At 49.2% G+C, this 18,145-nt stretch overlaps 4 protein-coding genes across 4 annotated transcripts; 2 read left to right on the forward strand and 2 right to left on the reverse strand.

Annotated features, from left to right (window-relative positions):
* Positions 1-3,034: 3,034 nt before the first annotated feature.
* On the reverse strand, positions 3,035-5,614 carry GLRG_11171 (uncharacterized protein; the record flags this gene model as incomplete). Its single annotated transcript, XM_008101856.1, has 4 exons — positions 3,035-3,715; positions 3,768-3,940; positions 3,997-4,074; positions 4,129-5,614. 4 exons carry the CDS (start codon positions 5,612-5,614, stop codon positions 3,035-3,037), a joined length of 2,418 nt encoding a protein of 805 aa, XP_008100047.1.
* Positions 5,615-8,529: 2,915 nt separating this feature from the next.
* On the forward strand, positions 8,530-9,228 carry GLRG_11172 (cutinase; the record flags this gene model as incomplete). Its single annotated transcript, XM_008101857.1, has 1 exon — positions 8,530-9,228. One exon carries the CDS (start codon positions 8,530-8,532, stop codon positions 9,226-9,228), a length of 699 nt encoding a protein of 232 aa, XP_008100048.1.
* Positions 9,229-11,351: 2,123 nt separating this feature from the next.
* On the forward strand, positions 11,352-15,608 carry GLRG_11173 (phospholipid-translocating P-type ATPase; the record flags this gene model as incomplete). The annotated part of the gene is made up of 2 exons (XM_008101858.1): positions 11,352-15,082; positions 15,140-15,608. The coding sequence occupies 2 exons, from the start codon at positions 11,352-11,354 to the stop codon at positions 15,606-15,608; spliced, it is 4,200 nt and encodes a 1,399-aa protein (XP_008100049.1).
* Positions 15,609-15,936: 328 nt separating this feature from the next.
* On the reverse strand, positions 15,937-16,744 carry GLRG_11174 (uncharacterized protein; the record flags this gene model as incomplete). Its single annotated transcript, XM_008101859.1, has 2 exons — positions 15,937-16,444; positions 16,527-16,744. 2 exons carry the CDS (start codon positions 16,742-16,744, stop codon positions 15,937-15,939), a joined length of 726 nt encoding a protein of 241 aa, XP_008100050.1.
* Positions 16,745-18,145: the final 1,401 nt, after the last annotated feature.

The raw sequence follows: 18,145 nt of genomic DNA on the forward strand, positions 1-18,145 counted from the left end.
TATAAGATTTAAATACTTTTTTTTAAAATAAGAAATCAGTAGTATAAAGAAAAAACATAATTAGAAACTTTAGAATTTAAAAAGAATTTAAGTACTAAGTTATATATATTTATATTAAGTTATTATTAGCTAAATATACTTAAATAGTCTTTATTAATTAAAAAAGATCTTAATATATAATAAGAAGTTTATTATTACTTAAATACTAATCTTATCTTACTTATATAGTTTAAAGTAAAGCTTTACTATATAAAATATTTAAATTATATATAGATTAAATAGTTATATAATACCTGAATAAAAGTACTTAAATAGAGTTTATTAGTTTTATATTTAATAATACTAATAATCTTTACTTATTTCTTATTAAATAGTTATATATATATTTTATAGTATTTATAATTAGAATATATAGTATTACTAAGTATAATAAAGTCCTATAAGTATAATTATACTATAAAATACTAATATTTATTTTATATCTTATATTATTATATTAAATATAGAATATAATATAAAATATAATATAATATAATATAAAAATATATTCTTTTCTTAATATAATATAATATAAATATATATATTATATTTATATTATATTATATTATATTTATATTATATTTTTATATTATATTATATTTTGTATTTTTCTTTAACTCTCTAGCTATAGCTTATTTAGCTGCTTTTACTATAGTAATAGCCTTAATTAGTAACACTACTATATTAGTAATCTCTTTATAAAAATTATTATCTACTAAGTGCTTTTTAAATCCCCTAACTTTTTATATAGTAATATTAATTATCTTTTTATCTTAAATAATAGTTTTATTATCTTAAATAGCTTAGTAAAAGCGTACTATAATTATAAAGTTTTTTAACTAATTAATTTATACTTTATAGCTTATAACACACTTATATAGCTTCTTAAGTATTTTATATAGTAAGAGGGTAAAATCCTTAGTTTCTTAATCTTTAAAGTTAACTTATACTTTAGCCTAAAAGATACTATATAAATAGTTATTTACCTTATACTTAGTAATATAATATATAGCTATAGTAGTAAAGCTATTATACTACTTAGCCTTAGTAAGATCCTTTAGTATATTTATAATATAATCTCTCCCTTAAAGATTAAGAATAACATACTTCCTAAAGTTACTTAGTATAAGGTATAGGTTACTTATTATAGCTACTAGCCTTATAGCGTTATATAGTATTATATACTTATTATAAATTATTATAAGTTACTTAGTTAATTTACCTTCTTATATATTACTTATTATCTTTTTATACTTACTTATCTTAGTTACTTACTTATAATTACTTTCTATTAGCCTAACTACCTTTTAGTTATAGGTATTTCCCTTAACTGTTATTAAAAGGTATATATATTTATTAGAGGATTTACTACTAGTAGTATAGATAATTATAAAGACTTAAGGTTAAATAAAAACTTAAAAAGGGAAGGCTTATAGTAAGCTTATAGGTAATAAAGGCTGTTATATTAGTAATATAAAATAATTTAAAGAAAAGAAAAAGTATATAAAAAAAAGAAAGTTAGTAAGCTTTATAGGCTTATAATAAAAGGAAAGTAAAAAGTAAATAATTACTAATTAATAGTAAGTTAGTATATAAAGTAAGGTGTTTTTTATAGTTAGATAAGGGACTTTTTATATAGTAATAAAGTTAATTTACTTATATAAATAATATAAATTTATACTACTCTTACTATATTAAGGGGATATAACTACTAAGTAATATAAATTAACCTATAATAGGTATATAACGTAATCTTACTATAAGGGTATTTATAAATAGGATTCTTAGTAACTAATTAAGGCTACTATAAATAATTAATAGAAAATTTACCTCTTCTTATATTACCTTACTAATCTATAGTAGCTTATAGTAGTAGTTACTATAAAGTTAACTACTAATTAGTGTTAGTTTTACTAAGGTAGTAATATAGTTAACTATACGTATTAATAGGTAAGTGATAAATAATAGGGGTAAATACTGGTTCTAAATTATACGTAAAGGAAAGGAAACTATTGTGGGATTACACAGCAAATCCACTGCGTAATATCCCTGTGGATCTGGTGGATCCACAGCAAATTGGCCGTAGTTATTCCGGCCGATTGGCGTTAATCCATACCGCCGATATCCAGGCGATGGTCAACATCGCAACATCTAGTTTTAATTGCATGGCTAAAATTAAATCAGATATATATAGTTTTGTCTAGTTTTTTTCCCTTTTCTTTGTGTTTCTTTTTCAAAAGGGTCTTGCTATTGCGTTAGAATTGTCGAGAACAAAAAGCTCGCCTCTTGTCAGTCCCGTCGCTTTGGCAAATAAATCAACATGACTGTTGACGGAAAAACATTTATGCCTCAGTCCTAGAAATCAGAGAGTGCCAAGCGCCGTGAGGAAGTCTGGTGATATTTGCTTAGAAGGCAACATTGGAACGAAACAGTGAGGATACACGCGAGTGTAAACAAGCCTGCCTGTATCTGGTGAACCAATTCACCCGACAGAAAAAATAGGAAAGGAAATTGAATAAAACTTTGTTGAGGTTTCAGGTGGGCTGGCTGAATTAGTCTGGAGGCTGAGCCTACAGCTCGTTATGTTCCGACCTCGAGACATACGCTTTTGTGATACGCACGGTAGGCGGCGACATTTGCTCCATTTGGGAAGAACCGGTTTACGTTGCTAGGTATCTAATGGGGCATATTATCAAGAAGGGCAAGAGGCGTTAATTGCAGCACATGGAACTCATGCATGGGAACGTTTCTCGCTTTCTTCTCCGTTGTTCGATGCGGTCCGCAGATGGCCGACCTCAACGAACTGGGAATTTCGGCCAATCGACACTAACTCGACCTCGACCAGCCACGGCTGTTGTGGCGGTGGCGCAACAGGACGAAGTGGCAAATGGGTAGTACGCCAAGTAACATCGAGCGCTATCAGGTCATGGAATCCAGTGGAACTACCTTGGTCGTTAGCAAAAATGATGTTTATTGATTCCGATGTACAGTGCGCTCAGTTAGACAGGGCCAAACAGGCATCGACGGCCTGTCCAACTCTCCCCTGCTTCTGATACACCACGTCGGAGATAATATCCCTGTCGAGGTCGGGAAACATGCCCGCAAGCGTCTCGACGACATTGTTATGCTCTGCCCTGCTGAGGCGTTGCGCCTCGGCAACCTCGGCGCTAGCCTGCCTGGCCGCAGCCTCTTCCGCCGACAAATGAGGCCGGGAGGCGGGCTGCTGCCCATCCGGCGGTCTTTCCATGCTCAGTCGAGGGGACAATCGTTCGGGAGGTCCCGGCGGCCTTGACGCACTGCTAGGGACGGGGGGCGGCGCAGGCGACGGCTCGTCGGAAAACATGCGCCCAATGGTGCTGAGCGGCTTTTGTATTGATCGAAGGAGACCTGTGATCGGGGCTTGATCTTCGACATCTCTGCTGCCTTCGTTTGACGACATTGAGCGGCGCGGGATAGAAGATTCTCCTATCATGTCTAAAGAAGGTCGTCCGGAAGACTCGCCTTGCTGGAAGCCCATTTTCTCCGAGAAGACGGGTTCCTGCGCGACCGCCGGCGAGTCGAGGCGGTGCCTTTCTGCTATTGCAGACACAGCTGCCTCGACGTTCTTTTCAAACTCCTCATCCGTGATCGTTAGGGTTGTCCTATCCATGTTCTCAATGAACTGAATAGCACCCATCTGCGACAGGTCAGCATGTGTCATAAAGACCGTGTTGGTAGAAAAAGCTTACCAGGGATGAAAGATAGTACCCTGCCTCGCCGCCGAGTTTCTCCTGATTCCGGAAGCGCAGGATATACTGGACGTTGGAAACTAAATGCTCGGGGTTGGCCTGCAGAACGACGTAAATCAAAAGTGGCATAAACGAGTCGGCTGATGAGTCCGATTTGGAGTGCTTGAGAAGCCCTGATGCTGGTTAGTTCACCGGAGGAATGGTCAGTGTCGCGTGAGGTAAGACTAACCGAAGATGACTTTACAACAGTTGAGCACACAGATTATCTTGTCCCGTGGCGCCCGATAAGACTTGATCTTCAGAAGTTCTACGACACATCAGGAGAGGCTCAAAACGTCTCGCAGACTGATGACTGACTCACCTTGTTGTGCGAGCTTGAGGAACCGCGTCCCGCTATCACCAGCAGGCGGAATATCCAAATGCTCCTCCCTGAGCCAAGCGTAAATGTTGATTTTTTGCGTCAGGATGTCATCCCGTTCCACATCTTCTTGATGCTGCCCACGTCGGCCGGGTCCCATGGGTCGCTCGCCACCTCGCCGTTTCGGTTTCGCGCCGGGAATGGGCTGGGGCGGAGGAATGGCAGGCGAGAAAGTTTGCGTGTACAGCCGGTTCATGACCAGCTTCTCCATGCCTTCCCGAGCGTTGTCAAACTCGGCATCGGAAACATCTCTCCACACTTCACATTGCGCCATCTTGTTGGCGATGAAGGCCAAGAAGTCACTGATGATCTTGACTTGCTCGTGCACCATCCACTGACGTTTCCCGAATTCGGACAGAAAGGACTTCAAGTATCTGGCAACTGGGTCTGCTTTCTTGTTCCGTAATTGCTCCAGGAAGCGGTGAAAGTCGAAAGGCAATGCTGGTTCGGGTTCGGGCTCAGGGGGTGGCGGCCGGTGGATGGGCAAACCAGGAGACATTTGGGAATCTGTGCTTATATGTCTGTCGTCGTGAGAACGCGAAGGGGTCGCGGGTGGCCCATCTTTTGGCGGCACAGGAGGACCTTGGTCATCGGAGACTCGCTCTCGAGAAAGCATGCTGACAGGAGACGCCGAGTGTATCCTCAGGCCCTGAAGTTCTTGAACCTGGTGGGACAGTGACGGGACCAGCGGGTCGAGACTGGACTTCCGTGGAGGATGGTGAATTCCAGGGCTGCCCAGCATGGGCGATGCGATCTCCAACCTCGGACTCATAACCTCTTCAGCGCCAGGGCCTCTACCATCACCGGTGAATTGCTCCATGATGCTCTGAATCTCTGACCGTGATCCATTCTCCTGCTCATCTTCGCTTGCATATCTGCGCTCGTCGTAGCCGGCGTCGGATCTTGTCGGGGATGTCTCGGACGACGACCGGCGTTTGGTAGCGTTGGACGGGGTTCGAGAAGGAGGTTGTGACGCCCTGGGGGTGGGAGGTGTTGGGTCAACGTATGTGGTGGACTCGATCGTGAGATATTGCGTGGTAGTCTCGGCAGGCAGAGGACTCGTAGGCTTAAGCGTAGCGATAGACGAGGTCATAGGCTCCAGGGTGCTTTCTAAGGCTGGTGCAAAGGCGGTCTGGCTTGATCCTAGCGCAGATTTGCTGTCCAAGCTGGCGGCAGGCTTCGTCTCCGGTGTCGGCTCGAGGTCATCGTCGCCAAAGTCGATCAAATCGCCCGTCGCTTGTTGCTTGCCTGCCGCTTTGGCGGACAGTACTGCTTTGCTTTGCGGCCCCTGCTGGTTGCCGAGCTCAGGAGGCTCCGTTTCAGCCTTCGACCCCGCGTTCTGGGTGCCCGTCACCGGGACAGTATCGGAGTCATGTTTGGTGTCGCCAGATAGGCTGGAAGAGTGATTTGTGGGATCTGTGAAAGACATACACCACAGATCTGATCCAGTAGGGCCGTATCGAAGAGTCGAGGGCTCCCAGCTAAGGCGAGCGACGAAAGTTGCGATCGGGTGGTGGGGGGGCGAGGCTCGAGCTTATCAAAAGGCGGAGGGGAAACCGGTTGCTGACATGCAGGTGTGCGAATGGTTGACTAGGGAAAATGGCGGAGACTTCAAAAGACGGAGACAGGACTGATCTCGAGAAGGAGTGGAGAGAGAGTCCAGACCGTTGGGGGGAGCAGAAATGCAGAGGTTATCGAATTGTTGCTAAGAGCTATCGCGGAAACTGGATCAGCAGGGCAACGATGGGTTGTCCGTGTGACGACGGGAAGGCTGAGAAAGTGTGGCGGGCAGCGATAGAGATCCCCACAATTCGTGGGGTGCTGGGTGGCGGGTGAGTGGAGGTCTGGGCTTACTGCAACAGGGGGGAAGTCGTAGGCGAGAGTTTTGCCGAATCCAGGGGTCCCAGATGCAGCGGTGATGGAATCGACGTCACTCGCTGAGTGTCTAGAAGGTGGGTCCGGGTCGCGGTCAATCTATAGACCGAAGCTGTGGATACCGACCACGTGACCTTTCCCCCGCCTTGACTATCGACCCAAGGTCTTACTCTTTGCAAAGCTGTTTTATTGCAATAATCCGTTGTTCTATGACTAGTGCAATAGCTAGTACGAGCAAGACGCCAAAAAGAAGCGCTAGCCTAATCTGATAGATGCTGCCGGAAAATGGTATCGGCCCATTTTACGGGGACTACTATCTCAACCCACTAATCTGTATTTGCTACCGTTTTCTTCCGTAAAAAGCAGTGCATGGCCCCCTGAACAGGACGCTTAACACCCCCCACACTTGCTGTTGTACGGAGCACAGCATCCCTTTAACGGGCCACTGCATGTCTTGGCCGCCGGTGGTTTCACCCACCCCGGCACACGGCTCCCTTCTCTCCATGAGTCCGTTCTTGTCTCAGCCTCTCTCGAAAATCGACAGGGACTTGGTCTCTTTCTCAATTGTACGATCTTGGTCCATCGGGGGGCACATCATGCTACCAACTCCTTCATGCCTTTAGAAACGCTGCTCCACAACCCAACGAGAGAACCTCGGCTTTCCTTGCTTCCACGCTTAATAAAAGCGACCCGATCGTATGGGGGACATCGGATCGCCTCAGGGAAGAGTTACTGGAGACTGTCGGCACATTTTTCTTATTGTCAGCTGTCACATCACAACACCTTCAGTTATGCTGCAAGGCCGTTGATCGCCCCACACATATCCGTATAATCTGGAACACTGGGACATGCCGTGCGTGCCCCATTCTTGCTTTGTCTTTACCGTCCGGTCGACGTCCTTGCAAATATCCCTCTGATGACTGCCACCCCGCGCTCGGTCCTTTGGCGAGTCTGCTAGAACGTCCGACCGCTTGCCCCCAGGAGAACTTATCTCCAGTTCACGAGTCGGTGGTTGTGCGCCACACCAAATGCCAGACCACGGACGGCGGCACAGGGTCTTGGTTGTCAAGACGAGACGTGGCTACTCGACATGTTCCACACTACTATGTAAGACGGCTTGGGTCTTCGGCCCTATCCCTGTTCAGGAGTATCTTTTTGGCCGCACTTCTTTGCGTCGACCTGGTCATCTGAAGTTTCAGGTTGGAACTTGTAGAATGTTTACCGTTCAACTCAGATTGAAGCCGCTAATCGAGAGACATCGTTGCAACCCAACTCAAAGCCGCCAGACGATCCACCGTCACAACTCGCAAACCGGCCTTTTATCCACAAGGGTCGTCCTTTTCTACGGGGTTGTTCCTGGCTGACTGAGAAGCTAGCAGCTGCCTATGAAGTCAGAGTCCAGCATCGTTGCATGCTAGTTAACCGTTTAACTTTGTTAGCTCGGCCTATACTTCCGGACCATTCTAGCTTTCCTGGCCTACTGCTCTAATTCAGGCAGCTGCCAACGCAACCATCGGACCGTATACCTACTATGTACAACCGTATGGTCTCTCCGCCTTAAGCCATTAGGATAAAACTTTGCGGGTGATTATGGGTCTAACCAAGCATCGTTGATCTTGGCTCGTTTTCTAAACGAGCACGACGAAACACCGGCCGCCCTTGTCTAACCAGCTCCCTTAGAAAGGGGCTGTTCACTGTATCATCTGAACAGGTAGGCAGCTGCTAAACTACCTTTGCCGTGTGTCTGTGCAACCTAGGTAAAGGTGGGCCGCCTTGTACTTTGTACCTTCGAGGAGGTAGACAGTCGTTAGACTATCATTTTGGGCTGCCGATGAGAAATGAACAGGTGCTTGGCCGGTCTGTGGAACTATCCATCCCGCTCTTAGGATCTCCGATAAACGACACTCAGATGTAGGGGACCACCTGGGCAATTTGCCCTTGCCGCGTGGGCTACCCAGTGGCTTGGCTCTCATATCCCAAAAGAGACAAACTTGCGATTCGGACCGTTCCCCATTCAATCAGTGCCTTGGGATCCATATTCCCCTCCAGCACGAGAGTCGGCTTGTAGGGCCAAGGGTGACTTGTCGGGCAGTGAAGCAGCCTCCCTGACCGGCTTGCCCATTTGGAGAGACGCGATTGGTCGATCTAGGTTAGACCTACGGCACAGGTTTGTTTTCGTAGGGGAGAAAACACCAATGTATTGAACCACCAGCTGTTCTGTATATCAAGACTAGCCGGGACCGCGTGAGTTGATGTGGGTAAGCCCTAGTATAAAGGTTGCTGTAAGTCTCCTCTGAGATTGCACTCATCTCATCGTTATTCGCACATTGTATTTGACACAGCAGCCAGCTCGCCCATCAGTTCAAGCCCAACAGGCAGTCATTCATTCTTGCGATACTATTCGTTCTGCTCTGGGAACAGCCCGCCTTCTTTTCACAGTTTCAATACGTCTCCCGTTCTCCAGTCACGATGAAGTTCCTCAACGTCTTCGCACTCGCGTCCGTCACGGCCGCCTTTCCCACGCTCTCCGAGACCTCCGTTAATGAGGTTGACGTCCGCGAACTCGAAGGCCGCCAGATCGGCGGCGTGGGCATCACTGCCAAAGAGTTCACCCAGGGCGGCTGCAAAGATGTCATCATGCTCTTCGCCCGCGGATCGACCGAGGTCGGCAACATGGGCACCGTCTGCGGCCCTCCTACAGCCAACGATGTCAAGGCCAACTTCCAGAGCGTGGCGGTCGAGGGTGTCGACTATGCGGCCGGCCTGGCGACCAACGCGCTGCCCGGCGGCGCGGACCTCCAGGGCATCGCCGAGATGAAGCGGCTCATCGCCAAGGCCAACTCTGAGTGCCCTGACTCCAAGCTCGTTGTCGGCGGTTACAGTCAGGGGGCGGCACTCACCCACCGCGCTGTTGAGAACCTCCCCCAGGCCCAGAAGGACCAGATCGTCGCGGCATTCACTTTCGGAGACACGCAGAACACCCAGGACAAGGGCCAGATCCCCAACTTTCCCAAGGAGAAGACAAAGATCATCTGCGCCACGGGCGACGCCGTCTGCAAAGGCACGCTCATCATCCTTCCCGCCCACTTATCGTACGGCAGAAATGCCGGTGAGATGGCCGACTTCATCTCACAAAAGCTCACGGCTGCCGGTGTCAAGAGGCGCTAGAAAGCGGCATCTCGAGCGGGCCATTGTGAGACGGGACGGCAGACGTCGAATCATCGTCATGGAGAAAATGGCGCATGTAGTTCGTCGTTCTTTCTCCTTTTACTTGTTGCTCTCAGCGGGCCTGAAGAGACATCCACTGCCTTGGCTCACTGTTCATGATCTGCGAACCGGATGATCGTGTCTCAGACGGTGCAATGCATAAGGCATTACCCAGTATCTCAGTCTTCAAGAAGCAGGCCAGCATTGTTATTGTTATCTGTCGCAAAAAACGACGCCGTTAATTACGGGCAGTAATTAACGTATAATATATCCTGTGGCATTATCATTTTTATGTATATATCTATGTATGTATTTATCAGCCGTTATGAAAATGGGGACTTTCTAAGAGTATTGTCCCCAATCTACAATTTGTTTTTCTTTCTGCATTTTTGCCTTTTGGGTGATGGTCCTCTCCACTACGTAGCCTTAAAGTCCTGCCGATAGTAATACCTAGGTATTTACCGTTTTGGGATTCGAGGAATAGGGGGTCCCCAGACGGCGATCATACTGGAGTCGCTCGATTCATAAATAGAGGGAAACACCTACGTAAGCTCATGCCGTGTCCCTGTGACGGTACCTAGCTGATTGAAGGCCCGATGTGTATCCTAAAGGGGTTTGTTCCGGTTCGTGCGGAAGAAGGGAGCACAGCCGGGTTGTGTACAGTGCTTAGATAATCAACTGGCACGGCTCTTCAAGTTCTGGTGGATCTCTGTCTGCGGCCGCACCATACCTTATTCACTCTCTAACCACCACGATACGATGCCCTTCCTCACCTTTCATCCCATTTCAATTGGTTTTGTCATCACACAACAGACGAGACGGTGGCGCCGCACCCATCATCATCATGCGACAAACACCTCGACCGGATGAATTCATGCCGACGACGACTACCTAGATGTCGAGGCTTTCTGGTCTTCTCATACGTATGTGCGATACTCCACCAAGCTGCAACGCAACGTTGCGACACGGCATCTTGCCTGCTTAGCCTCCTCCCCAGTCTCTCCCGCGTATGACTCTTGCGGTTGAGGAATTGGAGGCAGACTGCAGGGGGGTGGTGGTGACCAAAGTACTATGTACAATACCAGATTGCATTGGCATCCGCGTCCTGGGTGCCGTCTTTCGAGACCATGGATGCATTTACTGCGGCCGATGGGAACATGAATCTTGTGCAAGTGCGGGCCTTTTATCGCGGCGGCGACATCCTCTCTGCTCTGCTGCTGCATGCACGTCCGACGATGAGAGCCGGAGCGAATCTAGATTCGGCAACTATTCGACGCTATTGTGGCAATGAAGCAACGGTATTCGGCAGTTTCTCCGAAGCCAATCACTACCAGGGTCTCGACACTAATAATACCTAGCGCGTCGTTCGTTGGCGGTCTTAGCGGTCCTCGTGGAGGGCCGCAGACCATTAAGCTTTGGATCATCATCGCACCGCATGTTGGAGAAGATCTGGCTGTCAGCTTGCGTCAGAGAATAGCGATGAACCTTGGCTGAACCTTGGTAAACCTTCTGTCAACCTCACCAGAGACCGCGTCGCCGTCTCCGCACTGAATCGACACCTTGCACTGACAAGCGTTACAATGACCGGCAACCCCAACAGCGAGAACCTGGCCAGTTGAGCCCACCGCCCGTGGAGACATTGATACGGGCAGTGGCTTCCATGGGGGGCATCTGCCCTGTATTCGTACCTGATTGACATCTGCAGCAACAGGTTGCCGTCGTGGTGTCTGCAGCTCTAATTTCGCCAAGAAGCCTTGGCAACCCACCACGCGCGAGGGTGCAGGTCAGCAATGACGAACTCAATGCCCGCTCTTTTCTGCTCCGTCACCTCGTTCTTCACAGGTCTTCTCCTCCCTATCATCAGCAGCCTGGGGAACGGTACAATGGCGTTGCAAATGGTTTCTTTACATGTCCAGTCTCACTGAAGCACCAGGAGACCTCGATCGCTGCGCCGAGTCTGCTCCGCCGCTGCCCTCGACTCGCGCAGTTCCAGATCGACGCGATCGCTCGTTTAAAGTCGGAAATGTTCCTCCCCACGAGACCGAACTCGTGCAATTGTCACTCGCTCGACCAATGCGGCTACCATGAACGAAAAGCCGACACACGACGCGCCACCGGCCGTTGCGCCTCCTGAAGCCGACAGCAGGCCTGGCAAGACGCGATTATCCAACGTCATCTTAAGACGCGATGCGGTCGCGTGGTGCAAAAACATTTTCTCCGAAGTGGTGCTGGGTCGCAAGACACTTCCGCCCTCCAAGAACGGCCGTCGGATCCCTCTGCGTCTGAACCAAGATGCGCCTTTGTCCGACGAGCGCCGAGGCGGTCACCCCTACGTGTCCAATGCCATTCGAACCTCGCGATACACCTTATACGATTTTGTTCCAAAGCAGCTGTTGTTTCAGTTTTCCCGAATCGGTAATTTCTACTTCCTCTGCGTTGGTGTGCCACAGACAATACCCGGCATCTCGACGACCGGAAACTTCACGACTATTTTACCGCTGCTGTTCTTCGTGTTGGTAACAATCGCGAAAGAGGGATACGATGATTTCAAGCGGCACCGGCTCGACAAGGTGGAGAATGCACAGGCAGCACACGTGCTCAAGCATTCGAAAAATGGTAGCACAGTCATGCGAAATTGGCCATCCAAGCTTGGCGGACTGTCCAGGATGAATCAAAATTCGTCTGAGACCAATTCTGGAGAAGGACCTTGGACAACGACCAAATGGCGTGATATTGAGGTCGGAGATCTCATCAAGATATCAAGAGATGACCCAATCCCGGCAGACATCATACTGCTCCACGCCAACGGAGAAAATGGCTTGGCTTACATCGAAACGATGGCCCTTGACGGCGAGACCAGCCTCAAGAGCAAGCAAGCGTCGGCATCGTTGGAAGGTTATGACACGCTTGAAAAGATCATCGCGTCCAATGCTGAATTCGTCGTCGAGGACCCGAATCCTGATCTCTACAAGTTCGACGGGAAGATCACTGTCGACGGCAAGTCACTACCACTCACCTCTAACGAAGTTGTCTACCGCGGCAGCATCTTGAGGAACACCGGATCCGCCATCGGCATTGTCATCAACACTGGGGAGGAAAGCAAAATCCGGATGAATGCCAATCAACATCCCAAAGCGAAAAAGCCGGCGCTGGAAATTGTATCCAACAAGATTGTTGCCACCCTCGCCATTTACGTCATTATTCTGTCTATTGGCTGCTCTATGGGATATCTCATGTGGCAGAGGTCGCAGGAGCGAAGAATGTGGTATCTCAAAGATGCCCAAGTCAAGTTCTACGAAATCCTCATCGGCTTCATCATTCAGTTCAACAATGTCATCCCCCTGGCGCTATATATCAGTCTTGAGATTGTCAAAGTCGGGCAGCTATTCATGCTCAATTCTGATGTTGAGATGTACCACGCCGAGACAGACACGCCTGCGCGATGCAACACAAACACAATTCTCGAAAATCTGGGTCAAGTGGGCTACGTATTTACCGACAAGACGGGTACGCTAACTGAGAACGTCATGAAGTTCCGAAAGTTAAGCATTGCGGGTACAGCTTGGCTTCATCAACCCGACGTTGACCTGGAGGCCGAGGATGGCGCGAATAGCTCCGTTGAGACGCTTTCCGAGGCCAAAGGAGGGCGCCGAGTTTCGACTCAGCACACCAGAACCGATGCTGATGCCGATTATAACGTCCAGTCGCCTACGTCTCTTGGAAGGCCATCCATGGCGCGCTCCCGCGCCCCGTCCACACGGCGGTCCTCCTCCCAGTGGCGCTCCACGGGTCGCCCAGACCATGTGCAACCGGATGTTACTACCAAAGAGCTCTTGGAATTCATCGGGTTGAGACCCCACTCCCTTTTTGCCAGACGAGCCAAAGATTACATCCTGGCTATGGCTCTCTGCCACACTTGTCTCCCGGAAATTCGTAACGGCGAGATTGAATACCAGTCTTCGTCCCCCGACGAATTGGCAATCGTTCGAGCAGCGCAGGAACTCGGATACACCGTCGTCTCCCGGACGTCCTCATGTGTCACATTACGGCTCATTTCTGATGCTGCCGGCCCTGAGAAGGATATGACGTTCGAGATTCTGGACGTTATCGAGTTCAGCAGTCACCGAAAGAGGATGTCCATTGTTGTGCGTTACCCCGATGGACGTATCTGCATCATTTGCAAAGGTGCCGATTCGGTTATCCTTCCAAGACTCAAGCTGGCCAATCTGGCTTTGCAAAAGGCCCAAGATGTTCGAAAAAGCGCGGACCTGGAACATGAGCTTCTTAGAAAGAGCGAACAACAAGAGCCGAGAATCAGCGTCAGCGGCCGTGCAAGCATGTCTTTACGAAGAAGCATCGGCATTGCACGTGGTTCTTCAGGGCCGAGTACGAGACCTAATGCGGACCGTAGCCAGTCCTTCGAGGCAAGCAAAATGAGAAAATCGGGCGATCTCCTCCGACCTTCGATTAACATCCGCACTGCCTCATATGAGGCTTCGCCAGCCTCTCCCTTGACTAACCATCATACCCCCAAGAAGTTCGCTTTCCTCGATGACCCTGCCATCGCCGACGATTCGGCTATTTTTACACGATGTTTCAAACATATCGACGACTTTGCGACCGAAGGCCTCCGCACGCTGCTTTTCGCCCAAAAGTTCATCTCGGTCCAAGATTACCGCACGTGGAAACGGACATTCGATGATGCCGCAACTAGCTTGACCGACCGTCAGGAAAAGATTGAGGCTGCAGCCGAGATCATTGAGCAGTCTTTCAACCTTGTCGGCGCATCTGCGATTGAAGATAAGCTTCAAGGGGGTGTGCCAGAGACTATCGACAAACTTCGACGGGCAAATATCAGGATCTGGATGTTGACCGGCGACAAGCGCGAGACAGCGATCAATATTGCCCATTCGGCCCGCATCTGCCAGCCCGTGTCCGACCTGTTTACTCTTGATGTTACCAGGGGAGATCTTAGCGGCCAGATGGCAGCACTATCTGAAGACCTACACTCTGGTTCTGTCCACAGTGTTGTTGTCATCGACGGGCAATCCTTGGCTTCCATTGAGACTTCGCCCGACTTGACCGCCCAGTTCTACTCGGTTGTGCCCTTCGTCGACTCCGTTATCTGCTGCCGTGCTTCGCCTGCGCAGAAGGCTCTTATGGTACAGACCGTCCGGTCCCAGCTTCGTAAGCTGAAAGGCCGCATGGGCCACGGACTAACCCTTGCCATTGGTGACGGCGCCAACGATTTGGCGATGATTTCTGCCAGCCACGTCGGCGTCGGCATCTCAGGGAAAGAGGGCCTGCAGGCTGCTCGAGTAGCTGACTACGCCATAGCCCAATTCCGATACTTGCAGCGGTTACTTTTGGTGCATGGCCGATGGAACTATGTACGGACCGCCAAGTTCATTCTTTGCACTTTCTGGAAGGAGATGTTCTTTTACCTTCCAACTGCCATGTACCAGCGCTACAACGGATACACGGGTACTTCGCTCTACGAGTCGGCTAGCTTGACTGTCTTCAACACCCTGTTCACCAGTCTCTGTGTCATCTGCATGGGTGTCTGGGAGCAGGACCTCAGCGCCGACACCCTGCTTGCAGTCCCAGAGCTGTACATGTATGGTCAACGAAACATGGGACTGAATCTGGCCAAATATACTGCCTGGATGTTCTCAGGAGCGTGTCAAGGTGTGCTGGCGTATTGGGGCGTATGGGCGGGGTATGTTTGGTTTGCCCGCTCCAGTGACCAGGGCCTATTTGCCGTTGGCAACCTCTCATTTAGTTTGGGTGTTATTTGGATCAACTATAAGTGCTTGTGAGTACCTGACATTGGATCTGGTTCTAACATAGTCGAAGACTGATTGTGTTGCAGCATCCTTGAAACGCACCACAAGTCAGCCATCGTAATGGCATCCTTCTTTATCACTTTCTCCGGATGGTGGGCGTGGAATGGTTTCCTTTCGTCCATCTACGCACCCGCTCCATCGCCTTATTCCGTGCGGGACGGGTTTTCAAAGACATTTGGCGCGGACTGGGCATGGTGGCTGACACTCATTGTCATGATCACCACTTTCGTTCTCATGGAGACAGTCTTCCGCACATTGCAAAGGTCCCTAATCTTAGCGGGGCTGTGGAGGTGGCCTTGGGTTCGTAAGGAAGACGACGTCTGTGCTGACGAATGGCAACTGGAGTTGTGGCAGGAGTTGGAAAAAGATCCGGTCGTGAGACAGAGGCTGAGGAAGCTGGCAAAGGACGAGGACGAGGACGAGGATGAAGGCGAAGTCGACGAGTCACGCGATGAAGAGGTGGACTACAGTGTTCGGTTGGAAAGGGCGGATTAACTCTTTGCACGAGATACCCATTTTGTTCACACACAGCTCTAAATGTCTAATTTTGTTGTTCCGATACATGTCTCGTCTACGTATGTCATAAAAATATGTCCCAGCTATACTCTTCACCTTTGTGTCGGCGAGCGCGGCGACTTTTTGGCTGTAGCTCGTCTCTCTAGGTTCGTCAGAAGTCCTGTCAAGGTTTCTAGAGCTGGTCCTGGGGTTTATAGTCGCATGTGGACATAGTCAGAGATGTCCCAAGTATCCCAAATAGGACATTTCATCATCCACCAAGGCAACGGACAGAACCACCATTGACAGAGAATGCAGTTTGGAAGCACTATCTATGGTCTTCTGGGAAGAAAGCAAGCACGGGGCTAAGGTAATCCCGATACATTTGCCGCTTTCCTTCCCTCTCTGAACAGGCCCCTTGGGAAGCCCAATCTTCGCCATTCGTGAGGTCCAGGTCCACCGGATCAAGTCGATACCCGCCCTTTCGATACTCCCGATAGGCTTCCACAGCCCCCGCGGCCGTGGCCAGAAGCCTTACGCCGTAAAAGAGCGCCGCGAGGATCGATATTGCAAAGTTGGCCTGGGCAACCCGGCACGCCGTCACCACCTGGCCCCGACAGTGGTGCGTCAGGTACCACGGACGAGGGCTCGGGTGCTCGGGGTCCGAGAAGTCGCCCGAAGCCTGAGACTCGATACTGTGGAGCCAGAAAAAGACGAGCAAGGCGTCGTAGATCAGCGAGACCGTCCGAGACATATGACCAAAATATGCCAAGGTCACCCGGGCTGCCAGGAGGACCAGGGATAGCAGAGCAACGGCGAGCATGGCGTCGGTGAGACTGGGGATCAGAGGATGTCAGCCACGATATATTTAGATACGTCTGCAGCTAAGTACGGTAACAAAGAGGAGCGTGTCTTTACCTCTGTGACCAGATCAACGGGATCTCGGGCGGTTCTTCGTAGTTCGCGTAGAAGTATATCCGAAGGTTCGGGTTCGAATTCCAGCCCTTGATACCTCCATGCTCCCAGAGCTTCTCTCGGAAGTTTCCGGAAGATGCCGACCAGAAGAGGCCAACAGCCATTGCGGAAATGCATAAATCCCCCGTGAGGAGTAGCTTGTCGGCGATCTTTGTCTCCATATCTGTGTGCGGCGTCGTCGAGAAGCAATGGCTTGGGGCTCTGAGCTTTGAGACTTTTGGCTCGGCCGCTTTCCTACGCGTATTATATCTTGTTTAGTTCCTGCGTGCGTTTTGAGGGCGGTTCGTGGCTGCCTTAGGGCGGCTGCGTCTGTTGTGCAGGCGAAGGGGGCGAAACTTGCTCATATTGGCGCAGTAGATGCGGCAACGCTGCACGCAGTGGCTCAACCACTTAGCGATGTGGACTCATAATAGCTAAAATGTTGTCACGGTAGGATCGCTATTCCTTGAAGTGGCCATATAGGTTCCGTGTAGTAATTCTGAACAGGATGATGCCCCGCAGCAACAATCATCGTGGCCGTCCGTCCATTTCGCGCATGTTGGTTGTTGCCTACTATTGAATGATACCTTGGCCTGCTGTTTCTTCTCTTTCTTCCCAGAACCGGTCCCAACTGGTTTACCGTCTCTTGACGCAATTAGATCCTTTTTTTATCTCTTCCATTGCTTCTACAATATTATCGATGATGATGATAGACAGATCTCTTCTCAGAATCCAAGAGACATCAAGTTTGGGCATTGAATATCGCATACACTTATTATTTTTCTCAGCAACCTTGCACGTCCAATAATACCCAGTGCTCCTTAAGAGCAAATATGCGCAGGTTGACGCCGCGACCGCTGTAACTCAAGCCGCCTTTTGCGCAGTGCATCAATTTGTGAGTGTGGAGCCAATGAACTGCTGTACTGTTTGTATCCTTGCTTTAAACCTATTGGTGCCACAAGCCAATCTATGTAGAAGGCTAACTCTATCGAAACCAACGGGCATCACAGAGCATCCACTTGATACCGGGCCGAAATGCAATCTGCAGCCTTCGCATACTAAGATTAAGATGTCGATGGGTATCCTCTACAAGTGGTCCAGTGCCTCACAAGCTCTTCTCAGGTCCTATCGTCGTTACTCACACTCGCGTGGGCAGTGTCCTAATCCTGTTCCACCTCCTTGCTCCACGACCGGACTTGTGGCCCCGAACCCCTTGTCTTTCCACTCACGATATCCTTAGCGCCTAGCCGGGCAGGCCGCACTCGAAGAAGAAGTTCCACCGGCTCATGAAGTTATCATCCTGATCTCCACTCCCTAAACGAGAACCTCCTAGACGCTGTACCAAGAATAATCCCAGCTGAACGCTACCGTCTTGTCGTCGAGGCCAATGAAATCCTTAGCAACCCACAGAAGCGATTTCTATATGGGAGCTACGGCTTGGGATGGATATTAGTGAAGCAAAAAAAACGCGTCTTACTCCTAGCAATCTGCAGGGGCCTATCTCACGAAGCACAACCAGCCATTCGGTTAGGCCGGATCGAGGCAGCAGATCCCACTATTCGCATCCAATGCACCAACTGCTA

The sequence above is a fragment of the Colletotrichum graminicola genome (assembly GCF_000149035.1).
Source record: "Colletotrichum graminicola M1.001 genomic scaffold supercont1.77, whole genome shotgun sequence".
Lineage (NCBI taxonomy): Eukaryota > Fungi > Ascomycota > Sordariomycetes > Glomerellales > Glomerellaceae > Colletotrichum > Colletotrichum graminicola.